Source organism: Zerene cesonia, chromosome 2 (assembly GCF_012273895.1).
Source record: "Zerene cesonia ecotype Mississippi chromosome 2, Zerene_cesonia_1.1, whole genome shotgun sequence".
Classification (NCBI taxonomy): Eukaryota; Metazoa; Arthropoda; class Insecta; order Lepidoptera; family Pieridae; genus Zerene; species Zerene cesonia.
Genome location: NC_052103.1, coordinates 3,964,167 through 3,985,323, shown reverse-complemented (window position 1 = coordinate 3,985,323; position 21,157 = coordinate 3,964,167). Strand labels below are relative to the sequence as shown.

General features: G+C 31.8%; 1 protein-coding gene across 1 annotated transcript; it reads right to left on the bottom strand.

The window, feature by feature from the left end:
* Nucleotides 1-204: 204 nt before the first annotated feature.
* On the bottom strand, nt 205-970 carry LOC119835612. Its single transcript, XM_038360544.1, has 2 exons — nt 728-970; nt 205-417 (listed from the first exon to the last, which is right to left on the bottom strand). Exons 1-2 carry the CDS (start codon nt 968-970, stop codon nt 205-207), a joined length of 456 nt encoding a protein of 151 aa, XP_038216472.1.
* Nucleotides 971-21,157: the final 20,187 nt, after the last annotated feature.

The window sequence follows — 21,157 nt, the reverse complement described above, 5'->3', positions numbered from 1 at the left end:
GCCAGTGTGGTGGATTATGGCCTGAACCCTCATAGGAGGCCTGTGTCCCAGCAGTGGGAACATATATGGGCTGATGATCATAATGATGAATACATAAAGCGTGTACAATATAGCATTTAGAATAATCTTAATAGAAAAATGTTACATACGCTTTTTCTACATTATATACATCTTATATATCTATACATATGCTTATACATCTTTTTAAACTAAATATTTTCCACTATTCAACGAATAGTACGAACTTCCTTCACGTATAACATTTGGCACTGCGAGGAAGCTGCCAGCTGGTCCCTGGTCAGCAAAGAGGAGCAGTTCGTGTTTAGCTGAACCCATAGTCACGCTCAGGGTCGCTGCTTCCCACACCGGCTGCTGTTCTAGATATTCGTTCATATCGTTCCAGAATCGATTGATTATCTGAAATTATAAAAACGAGAAATGAGGATTCGGAACTCATCGTAGAGTTGATGGTTTGCAATAGACACCAGAAATTCTAAATTAGTATAGGAATATTGAAAATCATCAATTACTCTTCAGTTTGGTTTATATTTATTTGTTTTATTAGTTCTGTTTTAAAAATAGAAATCTAAAAATAGAAAAGAAAAATAGAAAGGCAATGGTACATTCTCTGTTTTTTCTACTGCTATTTGCAAGTATTGTCTCAAGAACTTACGTAATAGGCAAATGTTTATTTTCAATGTCAAAATTTACAAATCTTCTTACATACCTCAATCGTAGCATTCTTAAACACCATATCCAAACATTTTGTATCCAGTTTCAGATTCCACGTATAATATATCCTCCAGGGCTTACCTACAACTATATCTATATCAAAATAAGGCTGTTTAGCCAATTTCACACACATTTGATGATTTTTCTCAAAAAATTGTGGCTTCACACTTAACGCATTTATTACGAGCGCCTTTAGTAGGCAAGGAAATATCAATTTAAATAGGTTATGAAACCTCATGTTAAAACTCTTTAGTCGGTCAGTATCTGTCGCAATATATAGCCGATTGATGGGAACTCATTGCGATGTTTGATTTGAATGTTTAAACTTGGATCCTATGAACGTATTGTATTGTGTGGAAAACAATGAGACTGTGCCACTGTAACAGTAAAACGAGTTAAGGTTTAATTTATATCACTCTTACAAAATATTCTCTATAGTATTGCGTTACTTAAAACTATACAAATTACAGGTATTTGCATTGTAACTGTATCTGGATCTATATTGCTTAAAATATAATTCATTTAATAAAAGCACTACTTAACTTTGATATTTTTTTAGACGTATAACAAATACGTTTGTGTGTTGTTCTTCTTCTTATTACCACGGTAAAGAGATAAGCAGTGTGATTTACTATCAAATTACCCATACCCTTCAGATAAATCCTTAAACAATCTTGAATCCTGTTATGACTTTTTCCTTAACATTAATGAAAGGTCATGAAATAATTTCGTACAACCACGCAATTGTCATTATCCAATGATGTTTTTTTTATTCAACATTTGTAAGTACATTGAAACAAAGTCAAAAATCAAATACACTTTGATCGATGTGCCCTGATAAAATTTCACCGGAATGTACTGACACAACAAAATTTGATAATGACGAGGGTATCTCCCTCTAGAAATGGTAGTGATAACGAAGTAGGCGTTTCATCTCATTTACCAAGAGTTTTAGAGCAGGTGCATACTACCACAGTATACTCTAATTAAATATATCAAAACAATTTTTCATAAACACCATTTTCAACCGTAAAATAGCAGTCGCGTGATTAAAAAAAGCTGTTCATTTGTTTTTTACGTAGGCGTGTTCGGACCACCGATGCGTATCTTGGGAATAAGTAAAATTGGTGGGCGGAATATTATTACCAACGTTATATCAATGACATTGCTTGGGTAATGACCAGACCAGTGGCGGTATATTAAGCGGGGAACTAAGAAAAATAATGAATAAACATAAATACGTGGCTTTCGTTTTTATTTGGTTGTGTGTTGCTTTTTTCAGAGGCAGAATCCGCAAATAGTGTTTGACTGCGTTAAAAGACTGCTTATAAAAACGTGTGATCCGAGTAGCTCGAGATGAATTGAAATCTTCATTAGTTCTGTGGTGTTTGTTGAATATACTACTATATTCACAATTATTATATCTAGATTTAGTATTAATATTTGATATCTATCATGATGCACAGTGCACCTACCTACCACACTTCACTCTTAATTCTTATCTACCAACCTAGTAACTCACCATGTTTTACTTCCGAAAGGAGTTCGTTATAAAAAATTTAAATCGGTTGGAGTTTTCATTATTCTATTGCTTTTCTCTTTCTATGCTTGTACAATTAGTAATCAATATAGCAAAATTAAAACTTTTTGTATGGCTTTTATATTATATTTTAAATTTCATTAACAACTTATAGGTATATAATTTTTCTATCAAAATGAACAATGTATAAAAAAAACTAATCCGGCCCCCTTGATCACCACTCGGATGTAAATAAATAAAAAGTGTAACTAAGTCAAGAAGATATCAAGTTAAAATAAAGTTTTCAGTACCGTAAGGTAGTTATGAAAAGCAAATACTACTTACTTAAAAGATTATAAAAATTCACACAAATCATACAGGCATTAGTCTGTTAATAAAATCCAATTTTCATTGGAAATGTAAAGTCATATTTATAATAGTTATCGTACATAATATTTATGGAGGTTGATGCTAGAAGGCGGAACCTACAGTCAAGGGGCGGCTGCAATGATTTATAGGACGTGTGCAAAGCCTGTTCTCTCATGCTAAAACACGTATTGAATATACTATCTTAAAGATCAGTGGCTTGAAAATATAGAAAGAACGAATTCGAATATACTGTTTATGCATCAACACATTTAGAAGCTACAGAAGAGAATACGAACGAGTATCCTATGTAATAATTCATAATTACAGCTTCTGTTTCAGCGGTAATACAGTTTTCTATAGATCTAATCAAATAACAAAACAGTATAATTATAGTTAAATGTATTAAAGGTATATATGTATCGAATGAATGATAAAAATATATTAATTAAGCACCGTGAACACATACATCGGTCTGCCCTCCCAAACTATTCAATAATTTAATTCTTAATGGCTTTGTAACAAAGTTTTCATGACACATTTTATATACATTTAGATATACAGACAGAAAATACACGCATTATATATACGTAGAGCTGAAGTTGATGTACTCTTAGTAGGTTCTTCTGCTTCCATTAATTAGCGCAAGTGGCAATAAATAAGGGAGCAAGGAGCCTGTAACAGCAGCTTTGCGTCACCTACGAAGGATGCTCTCGTGAGGAGAACATAGGTTTAATTACTCGTCTTATAAAATACACAGTCAGGCCATTCAGCAGTGACTTCACTGATTACTCCACCAAAATTTTCTTTTTGATCTACACGAATGTGTCGATAACCATATGCAAACATAAAAATATGCACAGATTGAACTATCAGCAGAAAATACTGTCTTAATATGTTTTTGCTGTATATACATCCGTGTTTACGTATTATAATAAATATGTCTGCTGTAATAAGGATTAACCCATAGACAATAGGGATTATGGAACATTCAATTAGTAAGTTATTTTGAAATTGGACCAGTAATTTCATTTCAAATTATTCATGTATAATCATACATAACACGCCGCAATAAAGTCCCAAGATTAAAATATAATACCACATTATAAAATTATTCGTAAAATTATCTAAGAAATCTAGATCAATTAAATTATAATCTTACTTTTAAACAAATTGTCTAGTTATCTATGTATGTAAGTCGATTATTTTATAAATAAAAAAGCCGAGGAAATAGTTGTCTGGCATCTTGCACTGAAATATTTTTTGCGAAATCATATAGAATAAGGTAATATTGTATTATAAATTACTTTGTTATGAAGACAATGGCTATTACTTATATCAAGTAACTATTACATTAAGCTTTTTATATGTATTACTGTTTCTATAGTAGTGTAGGTAGATAAAATAATACATTAGGTATACGCGAAGGTTTTAATTTATTATAATTAAAACATAATCCTGTTTCATTATGTGTTTCTTAAAATATTTGTGTAAAAATTTATACGTAACGTAGGTATTATCTGTAACACATAGACTTATTAATGTTAGTGACATATATTATCGTCATTTCAAATTCGGTATCGCTACGTTATCCAAATAAATAACAGTAAACAAATATACTTTTATTAGCTTTAATTCATATTCTTTATAGTATGTCATGGTATATTTATATCTTTCTTTCAATTATTTGTGCATTAAATTTTAGAATTATTATTTTAAGAAATGTAATAATAATAACAACTTTATACAATATTGTTAATATGATATTCCTATGATGGCTAATGAACGAAAGTAGAAGTAAGCATGATTCGAAGCAACCTCGGATTGTCGCTAAATATTCTGCAACTGACTCACAACTGACCACGGACTTGTATCCATAATCTGACTCGATTGTCTGTGGTCTAATCATTATGGTATGGTATCAACGAAGTCTATGAGTTTCGTAAAAACTGCGTGATGATACGATTTCGCTAACAATGAGACATTAACGCCAGCTAAAAGATAAATAATTGAATCATTTGTGCCTACGAATTGTCTCTATGACAATATAATAAAGATATAACGGTAAACTATTATAACAGTCCAGATTCGAGTTAATACTTTAACAAACGTGTACCAAACTAAACCCCTTAATCTAATATAATCGGTACAAGTCTAACTAGTTAATAAACTACGCCGACCTCACTAAACTGATGCCACTTTCGCCACTTTTGCTTTCACAAAGTTTCGAAAACATTTTCGCCTACGTAGTACACTACCCTCGTATAATCTTCTACCTGCAAAGATATACCATGCTTACCCCGCACAGCCACTATCATCTATACCTACAACCCCTTTCTAACTCGCGTCATTGTAAGCAAACTTCTTCAGCGTGCCAATATAGTATTTGTAACTAGAGGTGTAAGATTCACAATATTTTGACATCTCCCGAAAATACGACCTTTCGGCGCGATGTACGAATTTCCCCACCAAGCGCCGCTCGCGCCCTGCCTCATGCATTTAAATTGCTTCATTATCAGAATCTAGGGTTGTCGAGTTAAAAAATAGAGTTTACTCACTTTAGCAAAAGTTTTGTTTAAATAACGAGTAAACAGCATCTCTTGAGATTGCAGATAATCAAATTTTATACGTATAGTGGTGAAGTGCGGATTTTTTTTTTATTTCTAAGATATTGTTTGTATGAAGAAGACATAAAGAACAAATTAAGCTACTTGTTTGGTATTATTACTACCAATCTCAACTATTTATTTCGCTCTACAGTACTTGTGTATGACGAGTACGTTTGCTTTGAAATTACCTATCTTAATTTTTTATTTATTACTATATTGTCGTCTCGTTCCAGTGTATTTAAAACAAGATCATCTTCTATAGAAGATAAAAGATGATCTTGTTTGGAATATACGATAATTTTATTATTAACTTATAATTAGTTAATATTCGCATACATAATACATAAACCAAATAATGATATTCGACACAGCTCGTATTTTGATAATACAAAATATAAGCTTGTAGAAATTTAGCAAAACCCATAACAAGAATAAACGGTTACATTTCGCCTTAGACTGTTTGATTAAAAAACTTATAGAATAGCTATGAACAAATAACAAATCTATTAGGTGTCAACCCTATCTCGAGATGAAAGGGAGGCTGCTATCTACCCGCCGATCATTAGTCCCAGGCTGGCAAAATTTTGCATGCTACCAGCAACGTGACTCTTGCTGACCAATACCTAATGACTTTTATGCTGTTGCTGCGAATTTTTAACTATAAAAGACTTTTAAAGCTTCACTTCATAAATTTACGCTTAGCGTGCTATCTGAAATTCTTTTTCAGCAAGACATTTATCCATTTCACATTATAAAACTAACTTGATTCAACTGATATTAGGTTCGGTTATTTTTCAAGTATGTGGATTACGTATTTACACATTTACTCGGATGTTATTTTGCTAATAATAATAAAGACATTGGAATACGACTAATAAAACAATTCAATAAATAGCGGTGAGTTGTAAAATCATTGCGATCATTTGTTTCATCATCATTTGTTCTTAACCTCAATGTAATTGATAGGTATTATCATTATGTAAGTAGTTGCTTATTATTTCTATGGTTATTATTAAGATTTTAAATGTAAGTGTTCATATTTGGTACAAATGACTTGTAAAATCCATAGAACAGTTGGTTTTTATCGCAGAACATTTGAATACTTTTTAATCAGGGCCGTAATGGAATTTTAAGGTTTCATAAATTTCACACATCATTTTACCTCATATACAGAGGCTGTTGGACGCAGGCTTTAATCATTTATTTTGTGATTTTCTTGTTAATTACAGCTAATAAAATCGCTCGCTCCCTGTAAATGAAAACTCAATTTACTGCTATTTAAAAATTTACCCGACAACCAATTTAACTACAGTATCCCATTATCTTAGGTTTAGATAATGAGAATATACTTTAGAATCGATAGCAGTGGAAATGAAATGGAATGTAAATACAAATAATAAAGATTTTTAAAAATTGTCACATATAAGTGGAGTTACACAAAATAATAATATAGGGTATAAAAAGTAATAATTTAGCGTGTAGTGATTGTTTGTGTGTAAATATATAAAAAGTTATATTCGTTAAGATCATGCATGGGCGGTGGTAGCGCTTACCATCAGATAACCCACCAGCTCCATTGCCGACGGTGACATAAAAACAAATCAATTTCTCTTCTGTCAACATACTTTTATGGAAACAAAAACGGGCTTGAGTAATTCTTTATATAAACAATGACCGACGTCTCCTACATACAGGAGGATATATTGTAATATGTGATCGGTATATTATCACTTTCAATTAATAAACCTTTTCAAAAATACACTTTCAAATATTAATTACAATACTGCAAATTTATAAATTAAATATGGACTAAAAACTTAACTTCGGATCCAGAGCTATCTTTACAATATCTGGAAAAATATTGAACAAATGATTTAAAAAAAGTATATCCAATTCATGCTTCTGAAATATTGAAGTAATCCCATCAATTCATCCATACATCCGATTCCCGGCCATATCCCAAAACCAATTAACAATAAACGAGCGAATTATACAAAAACACGCCTCTTTTTACGCAGATGTGTCCATTTAATACCTCGAAACGTCAACAATTTGCTTCTTTCGCCGCCAAAACTACGTCAGTGTTGCTACAATACAAAATTCACGTATCAATGACTTATCCATCCAATCAGTAAAGGTGTCACATTACTGCAGCTATTGTGGGTATCTTAGATATGTTTACAAACAAAATAGGGGCTTGTCATAATCTGTTTTTAGATGCATCTCTCTACTTTTCGCTCTGGCAACTTTGGCGCGATTGTTTTTTTAGCGGCTTAGCAAAGGTATGGATTTCGACGCCTCCTTTGTTGGTTTATCTGTGAATTGAATAAAGGTGTTCTTAACAGGAAGGGATGGTAAGCCTATACATAAGTTGATCTACGAATAATTCGTTTGTGTGGTCCTGGGATTGACGGTTGACATTTTTGGAAATTTCAATGAGCTCCTACAAAATTTTACTTTCAACAGAACAATTCTTTGTAAATAATTTCATTTTAAGCCGTTCCATTTTTCTTTCCGCGTTCAAAGCGACCGCAAATCTAAGAAAGTGAATACAATTTTGTGGTTTTTGTTACGATATTTGCAAAGAGTGGATAATAGTTTAATAAAAATTTGTGTCAATATATTATATTTTATTACTGAATTATGTTTAACCGTAAATTAAAAAGTTACATGATATAAAATACATAAAAAATTAACGTATAACCAAGAACACATAAATCATGATTACATTTATGATAATAAAAACATAAAACAATGGCTTCGTATTCATAGAACATTAATTTTTATTTAAATCTTAACATTAATAATTTCAAAATGCATTTAAAATTTTGAACACGATAAAAAATAAACAAACAACACCTTTATCAAGCGCATACAACAATTACACTACGCGAAACCTCAAGCATAAAATACTGAACTAACATTTACAATGTTGTTTATGCGGTGCTTTATTTTATGATAGTTCTTATTGTATCTGATTAGAGTTTAAAATGGTTTGTGATATTTGTAATTAGTAGTACATGTCACAGTGTCAGCTGAGCCGTAAGCGGTGAAGCATGAACGCTTGCGCGGGACACAAGGGGTCCGTTGGTTTATTTTTTCCTTAATCCAAACCGGGATTAGGTTAAAGCCCTTTTGATTGGCAGCCGACGTCAGGAGCACGTCTGGTGAGATTTTTGTGCTTAGGGTTTGCGAGGTCTTGCCATGTTAATAGATATTGTTATTGAAGTAATTTATGGAAAATGAGCCCTAATAGGTATATATGTACATACTTCATATATTTATTTGTAAATCTTTATCTTGGACTATTTCACTATAGGCCTCCTATGCTACCTTAACTATTTTCCATTTACATATACAAATATTTAAAACTATTTATATATCACGTATTAGTAGCTACGACGGACTCCATTATATTTCACAACTAGCTGTGCCCCGCGAATTCACCCGCGTATGCCCGTATCCGATCCGCGATGAAAAATTGCCTTTATGTTATTCCAGTTGTCCACCTGGGCAGATTCAGAACCATGGCATGGATTCAGGGCATGGAACCAAATTTCAGGGCAATCGGTTCATTATTTTTTGCATGAAAGAGTAACAAACACATACACATCCTTACAAACTTTCGCATTTACAATATTAGTGGGATTGTAGACATATTTAATAAATATTGTTTTACAGGCAAGCAATGCAAAAGTACCTTTACATTTGTGGATGGTTTTCGCATTCCACATGACGTATAACCACAGATAACATAATACTATACTAGTTGTATAAGATATGAGACGTGTCTATTCCCTTTTAATGTGTCAGATATTTTTGTTAACACGAAATTATTGTTGGTAATGTATTCATTATTTAATACATTTGTAGGCGTTAAAGAACATGTAAGCAACACTCATTGTGATCTTTACTGGTAGAGGAAAATATTCTCTTGACAAATACTGAAACATATAATAGACATGAGCTATCAGAACGGGTCTCATGAAATCAAAGTTAGTTTCTTTCTTTGAAAAGATTATTCAAGATTCCTTATATATTCAACATACAATATAACCTACTGCTCATAGTATTTACATCACGTCTCATGTATTTCTTCGAAATAAGACGTGGAAAATGCCTGTCAAAGACGTTCTTACACGCTACCCGTCTTACTAGTACTGACGCGGATTAGGACATGGTTAGGGTTGCCACTTAATATTTATTTATTTAAAAAGCAGGCCATATAATAAAACTTACAGTTGTAATAAGATTTGCAGAAAAAGAAGGTTTACGATACAGATAGCTAGTAAATAGGTAAGGATTTTAACGGTTACATTATTAATGATATTAAATACATAAAATCGAAATATTTTTCTGTACTTTTTTCGAATTATATATAATAATTTTATGTACTGTACATAAAGTAGTATTTGACACTTCTTAGAGTTTCACAGAACATACCTATGTGGCTACAAATTAATATCATAAGATTCCCAAATTATGATGGAAATGTAAATATTATTCTACATATTTATTGCTATATATATATAAAAATAGCGTCCGCCTCGGCTTCGGCCGTGGTACATATAGTCTATGTCCTTTAATGAAGATGCAATTATCTTATGGCGAAAGAATTGTTAAAATCGGTCCGGAACTTTTTGTGTGTTAACATTAGTAACATACTTACATACAAAAACACAAATGTTTCCACTTAATGATATTAGTCTGGATAAAATCAAACACATACATACGTTTTAAAATGCGCTGCTTTTTCAAATGAGTTAGGCAAATAATTAGCACAAGTAATTGAGCAAAAAATCGAAGGTGCAAGGGAGCCGTCCAAACGGATATATACGCTATTCACGACTCCGTCGCGGATTCTCATCGGACATCTGATAAAAATACATCATACCACGGTCGTTTTGCTTTGCGTAAATAAATAATTATTGAAATAATATAGAAAACATTTTTATAAATGTATGTAAAAAGCAAATTAAATTATATATAGATCCTATTTGAAAACTAACTGGAAAATATTAAAAGAAACGTATTTGTAATTCTTAATAGTTGGTGTACTTTGTATTATTCATTATGTAATATTTATAATTACTTTAACATATAAACCCTTAATAACTTGAACAATAGTTTTATCCATAAGCCTTAAACACTTATAACGATCCAAATGCTAAATGTGTATATTTAAAAATCAAGGATGTGATCAGTCTGTGTTACATTCAAAAATTGGGAGCAACATTGAACAAAATCTTATAAGAGTGCTAAAAAGAAACCAAAATCAGCTTTATTTTTACAAAACTTTCTCGCTATAAACTCATCGTGATGTATGAATTTTCGAAAGTAAAATTTGTTTTGTAGGTATATACTCACTAAGACATTAAAAATCTTTATGAAGATCCGTAATAATAAAACAATATAATTTCTTTGAGTTACTAGGAAAATAGTCATAACACCTAAGAACTTCGATTAAAAATATCATTAAAAATTAAGGAATCGAAAAAAAAATCTTTGAGTAATTTCATATATTTTTATATTGAACATATATCTTACGTTACCTTCAAATAACGCTAGACCATTTAAAAACCTATATGGTATTAGAACAAGGAACCGCGATAAAAAAATAACTTGTAATGAATTTATAAAGTACATGTAGGTAAAATATTTCAAAGAGCTTAAAACTAAGTATTACCCCGCCGTGCTATGCGAAAGATCCTTGTACTGGCACCCACACGGATCAGTCACTAAGCTAAAAGGATTTACCTAATTCAATGTGACGGGCTTGACGAGAAAAAAACAATCATAAAAAACCTTAAATTGACAGCGCTGCGCCTTACGACATCGTTAAATCCCGTCCGCTTGATAAAGATCTGTGACACCTTCGCTTTTAAAAAGTATAAAAATTAAAAAAAAAAACAACTGTCAGATTCCACCTGGGCTACTGTATTCAAATGAATTTTTTCTCGAAACCCCGCGGTTTTTCGGGAAAACACCCTTAAATGTGTGAGGTCGTAGAAGATTATTTTAGTTTTTGTTGATGTTCAGGGTGAATGACATTGTCATTTTGTAAACACATATAGCTACTTATTGTGATGAAATCAATTCTAAGTAAGTTTTTAGCTATAAATTTAGCATATCCTATTGATGCTTTGTTGTTACTTACCTCCTTCCAATTCGAATAAGAATATGTACCCAACTAAAAGCAAAAGTACCAAAGAGTAAAATAATCCAAATAATTCCACTAATTTTTTTTTAGACATACCAACCATATTACAAAAGAAAAGGCCTCAAAAATATTTATTAAGCTATAAAACTTAGTTTACAACAGTTGCAATACAATAACAAACTTACAACACTACTACTCATAGTACATACTACCAACCTAACCTAACCTAACCTAACATACTAACAAACAAATAAAATGATCAGAACAAAACCTCTGTATGAACCTTTCGCCAAAACTTCCGATCCTCAAATAAAATGACCAGTATAAGAAAATTCCTTATTTCCATCATAATACGTGTCTCGCCCATCCCATTATTGTCGCAGGATCGATCTCGGTAGCGACATTGTATTCAAATCGTCTGAATTTAAATACAAAAACGCGATTATATGAAGAAGGCTTCATAAGCCATTGCGTCCGGACACAAGATACAAATCGACATGTTTACGTACTGCACAACTAAACGCGACGATAAAATATTACAATGATTACTTGTAGCACAGATAACATAATAGGTACTATACTAGAAGCTTGTAGTTTACATGGGTTCTTATTGGTATTTTTTCCTAATAGAATTATGTGGATTCTTATAAATTTAGTCCATTGTTAATACCACCTTTATGATTTAGTCAAAAAAACACTTAAATGACACGTTTTCAGTCATGCTAACAAGCGTTAAACAAAACAATATTTTAAGGAATAAACAAATAAATTTGAAAACCATAAACATGCACTCACTGCAAAATAGTTACTCCGAAAGTGTGAAATGCATTCACAACTGAATCCTATATCTAGAACTCTACTCTAGAAATAAATTCTTCCTTGAAAACAAACGATAAAAGATACATTAAAAAGTAGCGCCTTTCGGTCATGTGCGTAAGCGGGATGATTGATGTGATTATTCTGTTCAAAGTAATATTTTAAGACGTAAGTCGCCACTCTTATGATGTGCCATTGTCCACACTTCCGGAGTAACGAGATTCGAAAGATTGCTTATGTGTTGCGGTATACCACACGGCTGACATACTATGATATGTAATCGCGATTGAATTTATAAAATAATACAATCAAATTTTCTGTAAATCCTTCTCGCATCAACCAAACGAACCCAAACTTCTCTATTGTTCCACTTTTCATTAGCTTCAAGAGGTCTTGCACAACAGCTTCAGTACTACTGAAACTGTTACTGAGACTGTTGTCCACAAGATAGATCAGTAGCCTTATAATCATTCAGTTTGGCGTCTATCTTCAAAGAGCACTAAGATTACGTAGATATATGTCTAGAATGAGATAAATATATTCGCAGGAATACACATACCCACAAGCGCAAAGTGGCATATGCATGTGTGTGTGTGGCATGGCATATTTTTCCAAACATGTTTGTCACATGACTCATTCAACTATGTAACTCCTAAGAACATGTTAGACAGTTACGTATAAAGACGTAGGAGCAAACATTTGATTTATAATACCTACTATTCATAGTGAAATTTGAACATTTGTCAATGTAAACAAGCAATTAAACATTCAAGTCGAGTGCACCCTAACAAGTGTCGCATCACAAAAGAACCATTTAATTCTGACCCTTTCAATGTGACAAATTGTATCATCGGAAAAAAATCGATTTGGAAACCATTTAAAACCCTTAAATGCTTCAAATTGAATGTTTGCAAATAAAGATTATTCTAATTATTTTGGAGTGTGCCGGTACGGAGCTTGGGATACACGAGTGGGTATATACCTATTCGTAATAAATTTGTATTACGACCTATACCCTCTGGTATATCTATAGCAGTATATGTGGTATATTTTGGGATATACCATAAAGGAGTAAAAGCATCTTTTTAAAGTGTTACAGATGTTTTGAAAATTACGAAATTTAAATGCTATTAAATCGTTGAAGGCAAAATCATTACGTCTAATTAAACAATATAAGTTACGACACTTATTTAGTCCACTCAGGTATTTAATATTTCCAAACACTATGCATTTGTCATTCCATTGTAATGTGCCCTCTAATCTCGGCAAATCTAATCATACATCATCCTTGGCGCATCTGTGTTGCCATCAAACGAACATTTATAAAGTCGATGCTGTCGACCAACAAAGCGCCAGTTGGTGCTCGCTGCCCCTACTTAATATTTATCACGCGAAAACTCGACACAATTTTGTGCACGGACACGTTAATTATGGTTTTGAATATAGAATATAATGTTATGTCGGTATCTATATGTATTTACTTAGAATATAGGAGTGAAGTATTATTGTTTGTATTTAAGAACACAATTATTATATTTTCATCACAGTGACAAAAATAATCGTAAAATAATGTTGACGTAAGGCAATGTATACTGCGAAATAAAGCTCAATAGTTTTTTTATTGTGTATTGACATGACGCGTTTGTCAACAACCTTTAAAATATTAATTTGTATTAAAATTAGTCATAGATACACTGTTAATACATTTTATTTTTAATTTCATAAATTAAATGTATCACCAGGACACCGAAGCAATAACCGTGTGTTTACAAAAGTACTTGACAAGGAGGGATTTGAGGAATTAAATGACGATTCTAACTCGTATTCATTTGGCCATATAATAAATAGCTTATAAATTGTAAGATTTTTTTTTATAAAATCTTAGACATACAAATTAAATTATAACAACAATATACATATAAGTTAATACCTAATTGTATGGTTTCATGTTAATAAAAAAAATCGTTTGTAGTGATACTTATTCTTCCGAGGGTGCATTAGCAGTACAATATATTAGTAGCAAAAGAATGTCATGAAAATTATTAGTAGGAGACAGTTGTCTGTTACGATTCATGAGGGAAATAAGTATATGGGTTGAGATTTGGTTAGGTTAGGCTAGGTTAAGACCCCTGTCTCTTCTAGACATCGCACGGTAAAAATCGAATGGTACTACATGACGCCGATCTTCTGTGAGGGTGTTGTAGCTACTCTGGTGCGAGCTGGCCCAATTTGTGCAAAGCGTGCACGACTTCCTCAGTAAAAATTAATAGTTATGTATATTATATTAAAACTTTACCATAGACATAATATATACACATTAATACATGTTTTAGAAAAATAATAAAAATCCGGACTTTTTAACGATGTTCTTGTCTTTTTATATTGAGCCAAAACAAAAAAAACTGACTTAGCTCTCATGCTACTAAATGTACACCACATTACCGAAGTGACTTGTAAGATTTAAGGAAATTTATTTAATTTTAAATCAATGTTACCAAAAGCGATTTCCGAATTCCATTTTTTAAATAATATAAATTTAGGGTCCGCTAACCCTCCATTGAAAGGGGCAAAAAAGAGTCGTCCCATCAAAATAGTCGGTGTTAAAAAGACACCCATTGTGTGACAATGTATGGCTTCTTAACCCTTAACTAAATGGGAACAATTTGAAAGCCAAAATTATATTCGTAATGGTGTTGTGTTGTGTGCTTTGTTCGCACAAATAGAGTCGGTACGAGATTGAAAAATTGCGTGTTATTTTTTTGATTCATTCTTATTGTTATTGGTAAGAAAATTCATATATTGTCATGTGTTTTTTTTTAATCATGGCATTCGCTATTGGTATTATATACACGTTACACCTGTTTCACCTAATTTAGTTTGACATAAAATATGTAGATTGTTTACGGTATATATGAGCATCGTTTAACTCCCAATGGTAATATTAATACATTTGTTTTTATATATCTATCATTACGTAATTTAAATAAATAATATATTATATGAAATCTATACAAAAAATAATAATGAACGACCCACTGACGTTTTACCCTTGTGAATTCGAATAGAGTTCCATGTTTGATTTGCGATTCCTTTTTTAAGCAGGGTTCTTTTTTCAACTTCAGAAGCACTGGAAACCATCACAACTTGATTAACAACAAAATCGCTACAGCCATTAAACCGCACCGAACAGATAACTTTATGATATACCCGAGTGGCTGCTCCCATTCAGCACTGATCCGCAATATAAAACATATCAATATCGTAACAGTTGTTCGCAATGTTCGCGCTATACCCTCCAGGGTGTGCTCACACGTAAAATGTGGCCAGTTGCTTTGCTTCTGAGGGAGAACCATTGTAATGTACAATTAATTTTGGCTATATTGTGCCCTAATTTCACTAGGACGCTCTGTTTAATTCCGAACATATTATAGAGAGCTTTTGAGATATGGTTAAGTAAATTTGTAGTATCTCGCGGATTTAAGCGTTCTTGGGATAAGTTACTTGCCCCTGATATGAGAACGGGAAAAATAGTAATTTGAAATCGGCATCAAGATTCCTTATGGTACAGAGATTTATAGCATAGATATTTATATTTGTTTGTTTAATACAATTATTTTCTGTATAAGCCTTTGAGGTTTGGGCGTATAATAATTTATTAAAAAAAATAGGAAAGCAACATTCTTATTTTGTTACTTAAATCAACAGTAACATGTTTTAAAACGAAAACCATGAAAATGGCTCATTCGAATTTTTGTTATTCCTTAGTAATAACAATATTGAAAAGCATTGTTGAGAAGTGACAATAGTAAATGAAAGCCATTATTTACAGAAAACGTTCAAAACATAACAAAATATTCGAATAAGCAGATGAGTAAACATTCCGAGTAGGTTGATATCAGAAATTATGAGGTTCTAAATTTGAACGTTCAATCGTCCCCTTGTGATTGGTTGGGAGATAAGGTGGGGGAAGGGGGTGTTATTGTTACCAAATCTGCCAGTATCACGATAACGTCTGAAGGGTGCGGACGCCTGCAACATTCATAGATAAGCTGTAATGCGACGCTTCGTAGGGGAATTTTTAAATGGAATTGACTTTATAACGAATTTAATCGTCAGGAGAGGATTTGAATACCTATTCGTTTTTTTGGACTTTTTTTTGTGTGGTTTTTTTTTTCAATGTATTGTGTCATCCGTTTGCTTTGTCAACGTTAAACGTTGAAACATTATCAACGTATTTATAATATTTATATGAAATATGTTTGAATATTATGTCCTTTATAAAAAAGTTGAAATATAATAATTCGCTTGTATCTACTGCATATCATGTAAAAGAGCTTCCTATATATCCTACTAATAAAAAAGAAGTTCTAGTAAGAACATGTTGATGCGGGTACATACTGAATAATCTTAGTGAAAAAAAAAAATATAACTTTTGTGTTAAAACTGATCAAACAACAAAAAAAAAGTATTTCTATGCAATTTGATACACTAAAGTGCACCCATCGTATATATCAATAGCGTAAATGTAAATATGTTCATCTATTTATTACAACACCAGTGACTAGCTCATCCAAACAGCAGTTCTTTACTATTAAGTATGTTCTTAATTTGATTAATATCTAAGCTAAATATAACACTGGTCACTAGCTGACCGCCTTACTCTTGTAATATAGGGGTAACATGCCGGTTTACAGACTTACCCGATATGCACATAATTATAAATGTGAAAGCTTGTTTGTTTGGAAGTTTGTCCGTCGATCACGTTGAAAATTCTTAACGGATTTTGATTAAATTTGATATACAGACAGGGTATGAGCTGACTTGGGTGATAGGATAATTTTTATCTAATCTCTTAATTTTAGACTAGCGACCCGCCCCGGCTACGCACAAGTGCAATAATACATGATACATACATATAAACTCCTTCCTCTGAAAATACTCTATCTACTAAAAAAGCCCTCATAAAAATCTGTCGTATAATATTTAAGATCTAAGCATACATACTAAGCATATAATTTCAGCGTTCCTGTTCTTAGATCTGCTAAGGAGTATCAACAGATTAACTTTCTATAATTTGAGCTTTTTATATCATAAGTGGGATGTATTTCAAAACAGTTCCTACACCTCATTTCCCAAGCACTGTCTAAACGTCAATCATGTATCGTCGGACAAAAACAATCGCTTATTGATTGATGATACCTCCCATAGTTCATTCACTGCTTTTGACACTACTAGAACTATTATTTTAGTAGGTATAGGAAAGACTGTTAAAATGTATGTAAAATGAAACGGAAAGGTAGTTTGTACATTTAAAAACAGTACCTATTACATAAATTATACATAAGTATCATATAATTTTTTTAATTAGTTTAGTATTGTTCTCAATTCGATTTTAAAATCAACAGAACTTAAAATATGCTGTACTACATGAATACTTTTTAAATCTTGCTCCAAACTATGATTATACCATCCTTAAGTTGGTTCTTAGTAACTTTACTCTTCTTAGAAAAAGAAGTAAGGACCCTATATTACAAATATTATAATATTTTGCCTATACGTAGCCTTAATTTCACCATTAACAACATTAAAACTAAGTTGGGGGCGAGCGACCCTATACAATAAATCGTAAAGCATTAAAACACCACCCATTAGGCAAAGGAATTGGCCTAAAATGCCTCAAACATGTGTCCAACGGCGACCTGTCATCGGGGTTGCCAATACAATTCGGTACAATAGTTAGAATTATATTTTTTCTGTATGCAACACAGCGACAGACGCGCTCAGCGGGGTGCTACCACGCCTCCCCCTCTTGCCGATTCGTTTTGTACCCGAATCATATATAGATTATAAATAAAATAGATGCAGCTCTATCTTTTTCATTTATATTTTATCTTTGAATGGATATGATGTTAAATTTTCACTAATACATACTTAAAACGTGTAAATGAATAACACTGCATGTTATTAATACTTAATCTTATTATTTTATTGAACTATTTAAAGCAAAACCTCTTTTAATTTTAATTTTATAAGTAGCACAGGCAGCATAGTATACAAATATATATGTAGCTACTATGCTTTTTGGCTTCCGGAGAACAATTTGTCTCCTTTGTTTGATACCATTTTCTATTTATATAGATATATTAAGTGCACTTTTTTCTTTAATAAACAAAGAGTTATACATATACGTATTCTAAACCAAATTGATCTAAATTAAAACGATAAAAAGGTTCATTTTTTGACGTTTTACGACGACATAATATTATTCCATACTAATAATAAAAAGAGTACATAAGAGAGTATCCACATGATCTACCGAATATTCTTTGATAAATTTAACAAGGCGTAGAAAGCACACCGCACGAACACAGGGGCGCTGGCAAGAGGACCATGTTTTGTTCAATAATTAGCCCTCTTTACACTAATAGTAGCTTGTAGTGTTATCTTTAATTATGGTAATCATGTGGCGAGAGATATTTCTGCGCTAAATGAAGTACTCTGTAATTATTTCATTGATCTCTCCGTGATTTTTTCACGCCTAATTATGTAATTAAAATATTGTTGATCATACAGAAGTTACATTTTAGTAATTTAGTTATTTGATTCTTATATTTTCGAACTATAATTTAGTTATAAAGTGAATTTGAAAACAAAAATAATAATCTTGGATGATGAACAATATATTAAATGCGTTATTCTGCACACGTCAAACTTAAACTACCTACAAATAAAAATTGAGTATAAAGAAAAATAAATTTATATCTACGCTAAATAATTTAAGAGGGTTGTAAGAACTCTTGTCACAATGAAATTATTTCATAATCGCCCTTGAAACACTTGTAGAATGCATTCGACGACAGCTGAACCCATCACACCATACTGGGTTGCCATACGGCGGATAGATACTCATAAATACAAATCGTAAAGCATACCATATTTACTAGGTACTTGATTATGATATTAAAATAAACAGCTAAGCTCCAGGCCAAAATGTTGTAAAGCTCTGAACTATTGTAAACGTTGTTTCAAGAGTTTATTATATGATGATGGATGACTATTAACCATACATTACTTTTGTCTGTATTTCTAATATCTATATTATCTATTACTATTTATCATTTTGTACATAATATTCTATTGACACAATATTTAAAGTCATTTTTTAAATAATTTTGAACTATTTTTAATAAAACTATATATATTTACATATATATATAGCTTTATTAAAAAAACTAGCTGCGCCCCGGCGTTTTCTCTCGCGCAAGTACGTATCCCGTAGGAATATCTGGATAAAAAGTTGCCTATATGTTATTCCAAATTTTATAGCAATCGGTTCAGTAGATTTTGCGTGAAAGAGCAACAAACACACACACATCCTTACAAACTTTCGCATTTATAATATTAGTAGGAAGTTAAGTTATTGAAATATAATTAGTTAATTACTTTATAAGCCCGACAACGAAATGAACCATAATTTTTTTTTGTCCTCCTGTATTAGTTAACTAAAAAAAAAACCCTGCCTAAAGGGTTTTTTTAACCCCTTTCACTAGAAGACAAAATGCAACCTTGCTCATAAAGATAATTGACCAATGAAATACATATATGCAAAATGCATGTTCCAAATACGAATTGAACCAACCTTGAACCATAAAATTAGCTGTCATAGGTACTAAAAACGTATTTTGATACAATCCGTTATTCTACTCCCTCAACAAAACGATAATAACAGCTTTCAATCCCTGAATTACGAATATTGAACGGATATTTTCAGATTAAGTAGCAATCGCTCGCGTAAATATTGACGCGATTATATCAGAATTTGCCGTTAAGCGACGAGCAAACAATGTCACGCGATGTGATATAAGCGAATTGATTACTTGAATCCATCACATATTGCAATTTTAAATATTTTATTGTGTGCAATTGAGTTGTGAGGAAGCCACTTATAAGAAATACATTGTAGATTACATAATATTATACTGCACGTAAATGAATATGTTTAATCAATCTATTTATAATAACAATATTTTCCGGTTAAATATTAGAAAAAACACTGTTTCTTACTTCTTTACTAGAGCACTTTTTATTTTCTTAAAATGTATTTAAAAATTAAGAAATAAACATACGAACATAATATTGTTTTATTTTATTTTACCTTTTCCATCAATATTTGAAGACATTTAATGTAAACACTTAATCAATAAAAATGTAATCTATTTACCGTTGAATTGATTAAATAAATAGATAGATATTTTCTTCTAATGTTTTTTATCTGATTATAAAAGTTTGGTGTTGACTTTAAGAAACATTTTATGTTTTTCGCAACGCCGCCATCGCTTTCTATGAATACGTAATGAACGATCAACCCCGGCGTCTCATTCGTATGCAAGGGTCAAACTGCTTAAAACATCAATGCTCTAGAATTACCCTGTGAAACTGTTGCAAGTAGTTTTGCAGCTAAATTCATATATTATGTGTAATTTAAAGACTAAAATAACATGTTGACAATGGGCAAATATAAATAATATGCAATTATTTATATTTGCCCATTGTCATCATTGCGTTAAAGATTTTCCCTCAAATTGCGGTAACTAAATACGATTAATCCATAAAAGATGGAAATCTGTTACAAAAATCCCTTTGTAACCAAAATTAGCCCCGCCTATTCTGTACAGTTTGTATAGCCAATAATTACGATGAAAGACCGGTTTTTGACAGATTTTGCCAAAAACTACCCTGACAAAGGAAACATGAGTCTGACGTCATAAAAATCACTATAATTTCCTATCCATCCACACCGCCCCTCCCAGAAAACTTAATCAGGATGTCGGGGCTTAGATTTCTGTTTCCGATACGATACACTATAGCGTTTGAACACAGATTATCCAATCAGTTAAGATAAAGGTTACGCTTTTTTATTATCTGCATTTGGTTTCGGTTTAAGCGCCAAAATTT

Excerpts from the sequence above, each read along its gene's own strand:
- LOC119835612 (XM_038360544.1), bottom strand. The coding sequence starts at position 970 with ATGAGGTTTCATAACCTATTTAAATTGATATTTCCTTGCCTACTAAAG. Across the intron at positions 418-727 it reads TTAAGAATGCTACGATTGAG|ATAATCAATCGATTCTGGAA; the intron begins GTATGTAAGAAG and ends TTATAATTTCAG.